Source organism: Tachyglossus aculeatus, chromosome 21 (genome assembly GCF_015852505.1).
Source record: "Tachyglossus aculeatus isolate mTacAcu1 chromosome 21, mTacAcu1.pri, whole genome shotgun sequence".
Classification (NCBI taxonomy): domain Eukaryota; kingdom Metazoa; phylum Chordata; class Mammalia; order Monotremata; family Tachyglossidae; genus Tachyglossus; species Tachyglossus aculeatus.
Genome location: NC_052086.1, coordinates 149391 through 157703, shown reverse-complemented (window position 1 = coordinate 157703; position 8313 = coordinate 149391). Strand labels below are relative to the sequence as shown.

The following is an 8313-nucleotide window of genomic DNA, read 5'->3' as shown; positions in this document are numbered from 1 at the left end:
AGTTATCTCATCTGTAAAGTGGGGATGAAGACTGTGAGCCCCCTGTGGGACAAACCGATCACCTGGTAACCTTGTAAGCGCTTAATAAATGCTATTATTATTATAATTATGATGATGATGATGATGATGATGATGTCACTTCACTTCTCTGTGCCTCGGTGACCTCATCTGTAAAATGGGGATGAAGACTGTGGGCCCCCTGTGGGACAAACCGATCACCTTGTAACCTTGTAAGCGCTTAATAAATGCCATTATTATTATTATTATTATTATTATTATTATTATTATTATGTCATTTCACTTCTCTGTGCCTCAGTGACCTCATCAGTAAAATGGGGATGAAGACTGTGAGCCCCCTGTGGGACAAACCGATCACCTTGTAACCTTGTAAGCGCTTAATAAATGCCATTATTATTATTATTATTATTACGTCACTTCACTTCTCTGTGCCTCAGTGACCTCATCAGTAAAATGGGGATGAAGACTGTGAGCCCCCTGTGGGACAAACCGATCACCTTGTAACCTTGTAAGTGCTTAATAGATGCCATTATTATTATTATTATTATTATTATTATTATTATTATTCTTAAGTCACTTCACTTCTCTGTGCCTCAGTTATCTCATCCGTAAAGTGGGGATGAAGACTGTGAGCCCCCTGTGGGACAAACCGATCACCCGGTAACCTTGTAAGCGCTTAATAGATGCCATTATTATTATTATTATTATTATTCTTAAGTCACTTCACTTCTCTGTGCCTCAGTTATCTCATCCGTAAAGTGGGGATGAAGACTGTGAGCCCCCTATGGGACAAACCGATCACTTTGTAACCTTGTAAGCGCTTAATAAATGCCATTATTATTATTATTATTATTACGTCACTTCACTTCTCTGTGCCTCAGTTATCTCATCCGTAAAGTGGGGATGAAGACTGTGAGCCCCCTGTGGGACAAACCGATCACCTTGTAACCTTGTAAGCGCTTAATAAATGCTATTATGATGATGATGACGACGATGATGATGTCACTTCACTTCTCTGTGCCTCGGTGACCTCATCAGTAACATGGGGATGAAGACTGTGAGCCCCCTGTGGGACAAACCGATCACCTTGTAACCTTGTAAGCGCTTAATAAATGCCATGATTATTATTATTATTATTGTTATTATTATTATTATTATTATTATTATGTCACTTCACTTCTCTGTGCCTCAGTGACCTCATCAGTAAAATGGGGATGAAGACTGTGAGCTCCCCTGTGGGACAAACCGATCACCTGGTAACCTTGTAAGCGCTTAATAAATGCCAGTATTATTATTATTATTATTATTATTACTATTATTATTACATCACTTCACTTCTCTGTGCCTCAGTGACCTCATCAGGAAAATGGGGATGAAGACTGTGAGCCCCCTGTGGGACAAACCAATCACCTTGTAACCTTGTAAGCGCTTAATAAATGCCATTATTATTATTATTATTATTATTATTATTATTATTATTATTATTATTATTATGTCACTTCACTTCTCTGTGCCTCAGTTATCTCATCCGTAAAGTGGGGATGAAGACTGTGAGCCCCCTGTGGGACAAACCGATCACCTGGTAACCTTGTAAGCGCTTAATAAATGCTATTATGATGATGATGATGATGATGATGATGTCACTTCACTTCTCTGTGCCTCGGTGACCTCATCAGTAAAATGGGGATGAAGACTGTGAGCTCCCTGTGGGACAAACCGATCACCTTGTAACCTTGTAAGCGCTTAATAAATGCTATTATTATGATGATGATGATGATGATGATGATTTGTACTTCCCAAGCGCTTAGTACAGTGCTCTGCACATATTAAGCGCTCAATGAATACGATTGATGATGATGATGATGATGATGTCACTTCACTTCTCTGTGCCTCGGTGACCTCATCAGTAAAATGGGGATGAAGACTGTGAGCCCCTTGTGGGACAAACCGATCACCTGGTAACCTTGTAAGCGCTTAATAAATGCCATTATTATTATTATTATTATTACTATTATTATTATGATGATGATGTCACTTCACTTCTCTATGCCTCAGTTATCTCATCAGTAAAATGGGGATGAAGACTGTGAGCCCCCCTGGGGGACAAACCGATCACCTGGTAACCTCCCCGGCGCTTAGAACAGTGCTTGGCACAGAGTAAGATGTATATATTATATTAGGTATATATATGTATATATGTTTGTACATATTTATTACTCTATCTATTTATTTATTTTATTTGGACATATCTATTCTATTTATTTTATTTTGTTAGTATGTTTGGTTTTGTTCTCTGTCTCCCCCTCTTAGACTGTGAGCCCACTGTTGGGCAGGGACTCTCTCTATATGTTGCCAACTTGGACTTGCCAAGCGCTTAGTACAGTGCTCTGCACACAGTAAGCACTCAATAAATACGATTGATTGATTGATTGATTGATTGATTGATTAATAAATGCCATCCCGGCACCTAGTCGGCGCTCCCTAAATGCCATTATGACGACGACGACGATGCTGACGGCGGGGGGCGGATTCGCCTCACGCGCCGCCCCTCCCCCACCCCGCCCCCTTCGGTGCGGCCGCGGGGCCGTATGCAAATGAGCGCGAGGGGGCCTCGCCGGCCTCCGGCGCGCTGATTGGCGGAGCCGGCGTCGGGGGGCGGGCCTGGTGTGAGGGGAGGCGGAGGGCCGCCATCTTGGCTGGAGCGCGAGCGGAGGCCCGACGTCGCCTCAGACGCCTTCTTCTCCTCAGACGCCTTCTTCTCCTCAGCCGCCGCCTTCTCCTCAGCCACCATCTTCTCCTCAGCCGCCGTCTTCTCCTCAGCCGTCTTCTCCTCAGCCACCATCTTCTCCTCAGCCGCCTTCTTCTCCTCAGCCGCCTTCTTCTCCTCAGCCGTCGCCTCAGCCGCCTTCTCCTCAGACGCCCGGGGCGTCCCTCCCGCCCTCCGTCCCTCCGTCCGTCCCGCCGGCCCCGAGCCGCCGCGCCGGGGAGGATGAACGGAGGATAAATGGTGCCCAAGGTGGACAGCGGCGCCTTCCTCCTCCTCTTCCTGCTGGTGCTCACCATCACCGAGCCGCTGCGACCAGGTGAGACCCCCCGGCGGCTCGCTCCCTGTGTTCTTCCCGAGCGCTCAGTACAGTGCCCTGCACCCACTAAGCGCCCAGTAAAGACGCTTGAGTGAATGAATGAATGAATGCCCACATGCTGTGTCGTCTGTCCCCCCCTTCTAGACGGTTGTTGGGTAGGGACCGTCTCTCTGTGTACTTCCCAAGCGCCTAGTACAGTGTCCTGCACCCACTAAACGCTCAGTGAAGACGCTTGAGTGAATGAATGAATGTCCACATGCTGTGTCGTCTGTCCCCCCCCCCCCCACCCTTCTAGACGGTTGTTGGGTAGGGACCGTCTCCCTGTGTACTTCCCAAGCGCCTAGTACAGTGCCCTGCACCCACTAAGCGCTCAGTGAAGACGCTTGAGTGAATGAATGAATGTCCACATGCTGTGTCGTCTGTCCCCCCCTTCTAGACGGTTGTTGGGTAGGGACCGTCTCTCTGTGTACTTCCCAAGCGCCTAGTACAGTGCCCTGCACATAGTAAAAAAGCTTGAGTGAATGAATGAATGTCCACATGCTGTGTCGTCTGGCCCCCCCTTCTAGACGGTTGTTGGGTAGGGACCGTCTCTCTGTGTACTTCCCAAGCGCTTAGTACAGTGCCCTGCACATAGTAAGCGCTCAGTAAAGATGCTTGAGATAATGAATGAGTGTCCACATGCTGTGTCGTCTGTCCCCCCCTTCTAGACGGTTGCTGGGTAGGGACCGTCTCTCTGTGTACTTCCCAAGCGCGTAGTACAGTGCCCTGCACATAGTAAAGAAGCTTGAGTGAATGAATGAATGTCCACATGCTGTGTCGTCTGTCCCCCCCCCCCCCCCCTTTCTAGACGGTTGTTGGGTAGGGACCGTCTCTCTGTGTACTTCCCAAGCGTTCAGTACAGTGCCCTGCACATAGTAAGCGCTCAGTAAAGACGCTTGAGTGAATGAATGAATGTCCACGTGCTGTGTCGTCTGTCTCCCCCCCCCCCCCCCCCTTCTAGACGGTTGTTGGGTAGGGACCGTCTCTCTGTGTACTTCCCAAGCGCCTAATACAGTGCCCTGCACCCAGTAAGCGCTCAGTAAAGACGCTTGAGTGAGTGAATGAATGTCCACATGCTGTGTCGTCTGTCGCCCCCTTCTAGACGGTTGCTGGGTAGGGACTGTCTCTCTGTGTACTTCCCAAGCGCCTAGTACAGTGCCCTGCACATAGTAAGCGCCCAGTAAAGGCACTTGAGTGAATGAATGAGTGTCCGCATGCTGTGTCGTCTGCTCCCCCCCCACCCACCCTTCTGGACGGGTGTTGGGTAGGGACCGTCTCTCTGTGTACTTCCCAAGCGCTTAGTACAGTGCTCTGCACCCAGTAAGCGCTCAGTAAAGACGCCTGAGTGAGTGAATGAATGCCCACATACTGTGTCGTCTGTCGCCCCCTTCTAGACGGTTGTTGGGTAGGGACCGTCTCTCTGTGTACTTCCCGAGCGCCTAGTACAGTGCCCTGCACATAGTAAGCGCTCAGTAAAGACGCTTGAGTGAATGAATGAATGTCCACATGCTGTGTCGTCTGTCCCCTCCTTCTAGATGGTTGTTGGGTAGGGACCGTCTCTCTGTGTACTTCCCAAGCGCTTAGTACAGTGCCCTGCACATAGTAAGCACTCAATAAGGATGATTGAGTGAATGAATGAATGGCCACATGCTGTGTCGTCCGTCTCCCCCTTCTAGACTGGGAGCCCGCTGTTGGGTAGGGACCGTCTCTCTGTGTACTTCCCAAGCGCCTAGTACAGTGCCCTGCACATAGTAAGCACTCAATAAAGATGATTGAGTGAATGAATGAATGTCCACATGCTGTGTCGTCTGTCTCCCCCTTCTAGACTGAGAGCCCGCTGTTGGGTAGGGACTGGCTCTCTGTACTTCCCAAGCGCTCAGTACAGTGCCCTGCACCCAGTAAGCGCTCAGTAAATACGATTGAATGAATGAATGTCCACATGTTTTGTCTTGTTGTCTCTCTCCCCCTTCTAGATGGTGAGCCTGCTGTTGGGTAGGGACCGTCTCTCCGTGTACTTCCCAAGCGCTTAGTACAGTGCCCTGCACCCAGTAAGCGCTCAGTAAAGACGCTTGAGTGAGTGAATGAATGTCCACATGCTGTGTCGTCTGTCTCCCCCTTCTAGACTGGGAGCCCGCTGTTGGGTAGGGACCGTCTCTCTGTGTACTTCCCAAGCACTTAGTACAGTGCCCTGCACCCAGTAAGCGCTCAATAAATACAGTTGAATGAATGAATGTCCACATGTTTTGTCTTGTCGTTTTTCTCCCCCTTCTAGACGGTGAGCCCGCTGTTGGGTAGGGACCGTCTCTATATGTCGCCAACTTGTCCTTCCCAAGCGCATAGTACAGTGCCCTGCACCCAGTAAGCGCTCAATAAATACAACTGAATGAGTGAATGTCCACGTTTTGTCTTGTTTTCTGTCTCCCCGTTCTAGACGGTGAGCCCGCTGTTGGGTAGGGACCGTCTCTATATGTTGCCAACTTGTACTTCCGAAGTGCTTAGTACAGTGCTCTGCACCCAGGAAGCGCTCAGTAAATACGTTAGAACAAATGAGCCCCAGCGGATGCCTGGGGCGTCGGGAAGGGGCTGAGGCGGGGATGGAAGGGATGAGGGAGGCGAGATTCATTCCTTCATTTATTCAGTCGTATTTGTTGAGCGCCTACTGTGTGCAGAGTACTGGACTAAGCGCTTGGGAAGGACAAGATGACTAATGATGGCGTTTGTCAAGCGCTTCCTATGTGCAAAGCACTGTTCTAAGCGCTGGGGAGGTTACAAAAGACAAGAGATAATCTGATCATCATCATCAATCGTATTTATTGAGCGCTTACTGTGTGCAGAGCACTGTACTAAGCGCTTGGGAAGTACAAGTTGGCAACATATAGAGACGGTCCCTCCCCAGCAACAGGCTCACAGTCTAGAAGCAGCGTGGGTCAGTGGAAAGAGCCCGGGCTTTGAAGTCAGAGGTCATGGGTTCAAATCCCAGATCCTCCAACTGTCAGCTGTGTGACTGGGCAAGTCACTTCACTTCTCTGGGCCTCCCTGTAACCTCCCCAGCGCTTAGAACAGTGCTTTGCACATAGTAAGCGCTTAATAAATGCCATCATTATTGTTACTATTACAAGGTGATCAGGTTGTGCCACGCGGGGCTCACAGTCTTCATCCCCATTTGACAGATGAGGGAACGGAGGCCCAGAGAAGCGAAGTGACTTATCCAAAGTCACACAGCTGACAATTGGCGGAGTCGGGATTTAAACCCAAGACCTCTGACTCCAAAGCCGGGGCTCTTTCCACTGAGCCAACCTGCTTCCCAAGCGCTTAGTCCAGTGCTGTGCACACAGTAAGCGCTCAATAAATACAATTGATTGATTGATTGATAATAAATATGACCGAATGAATGAATAAGTGGCGGAGGCAGGATTCGAACCCACGACCTCATACTCCCAAGCCCAGCCTCTTTCCGCTGAGCCACGCTGCTTCAGCCGGGGCGCTGAGGAGGCCGAGGTCCTGAGTGGACCGCGGGGCCGAGGGGGGCCGGAGAAGCAGCGTGGCTCAGTGGAAAGAGCCCAGGCTTTGGAGTCAGAGGTCATGGGTTCAAATCCCGGCTCCGCCAATTGTCAGGATTAGAACCCACGACATGAGAAGCAGCGTGGCTATGAGAAGCTGCGTGGCTCAGTGGAAAGAACATGGGCTTTGGAGTCAGAGGTCATGGGTTCAAATCCCCGCTCCGCCAACTGCCAGCTGTGTGACTTTGGGCAAGTCACTTCACTTCTCTGGGCCTCAGTGACCTCATCTGGAAAAATGGGGATTAAAACTGTGAGCCCCCTGTGGGACAACCTGATCACCTTGTAACCCCCCCAGCACTTAGAACAGTGCTTTGTACATAGTAAGCGCTTAACAAATATCATCATTATCCTGAGCAGAGCGTGGAGCTGAGGGGCGCGAAGTCCTGAGAGGAAAGTGGGCCCGAGAAGGCTGAGGTCCTGAGCGGGGCGCGAAACCCTGGGCGAAACGTGGGACTGAGGAGGGTGAGGGCCTGAGCGGAAAGCGGGGCTGAGGGGCGCGAGGGTCCTGAATGAGACACGAGGCTGAGGCGCGAGAGGTTGAGTGGGACGCTGGGGCGAGGGGCTCAGGCCGATAATGGTGATGATGATGGCGTTTGCTAAGCGCTTACTGTGTGCAACACACTGTTCTAAGCGCTGGAGGGGATACAAGGTGATTAGGCAGTCCCACGTGGGGCTCACAGTCTTAATCCCCATTTTCCAGGTGAGGCCCACTGAGGCCCAGAGAAGTGAAGCGACTTGCCCAAAGTCACACAGCAGACAAGTGGTGGAGCCGGGATTTGAACCCGCAACCTCCGACTCCAAAGCCCGGGCTCTTTGGGTAGGGGTCGGGAGGCTGTGTTTGGGCGGCGGGGAAGGGGTCGAGGGCGGGCTCGGTGAGTCGGGGGAGCGGTGGGGACGGGGCGGGGGTCCAAGGGGAGGGGCTGAGGGAGGAGAAGCTTTTGGACGTACAGGGCAGGGAAGATCGAGGTGGGATTAAGGGGAGGGGTCTGTGTGTGCAGCTAGGACCACGGTGAACCAGTTAGCAAGGCTTAGTGGGTTTCAGGAGCCCCAAACTGCATCCCTGGTAGGCTTGGGGAAGGACCACTTGGGCGGTTGTGGGCTCCAGAATCAAGCCACGACTCCGTTGCTAGGGAGGCATCAATCACAGAGGTACCTATTGGACGCTTACTGTGTGCAGAACACTGTACAGAGTACAGAGGGAGGCTCGGCGGACAGTCTCTGGTGGGGGGACGGCAAACTTTGGAAATACGGGGCTCACGGGAAGAAGAGAAAGTCTGATGTTGTACTCTTGTTGCACTCTCCAAAGCGCTTAGTACAGCGTCCTGCCCTCGGTATGCGCTCAGTAAATGCGACTGATAATAGAGAAAACGTGGCCCACGCGGTTTTTCCAGTTTAGTTCTTTGCACCCACTAGGTCCTAGGCAAATGTCAGTGATGGATTCAGTTTGTTTTTTCTGGCCCCACTGGTGCCCCGGGCACCTGGGTGTTAGAAATTGGGTTTCTGTGGGCTTGGGCGAACCTCGTTCCTTTGTTGTGCCTTGATTTCCCTCCACATGCTAATGGGTGAAGAGAATATGCTTGCCACGGTCAGATGAATCGCGTTCTTGATGGTTC

The 8313-nt window shown here is 50.7% G+C and overlaps 1 protein-coding gene across 1 annotated transcript in view; it reads left to right on the top strand.

Annotated features, from left to right (window-relative positions):
• Window positions 1-2741: 2741 nt before the first annotated feature.
• DGCR2 (DiGeorge syndrome critical region gene 2) overlaps window positions 2742-8313 on the top strand; it is a 64473-nt gene continuing 58901 nt past the window's right edge. Inside the window, exon 1 of the mRNA XM_038763779.1 lies at window positions 2742-3101. Coding sequence (XP_038619707.1) covers window positions 3023-3101 — 79 coding nt within the window. The 5' untranslated portion in view covers window positions 2742-3022. The remainder of the gene's footprint in view (window positions 3102-8313) is intronic.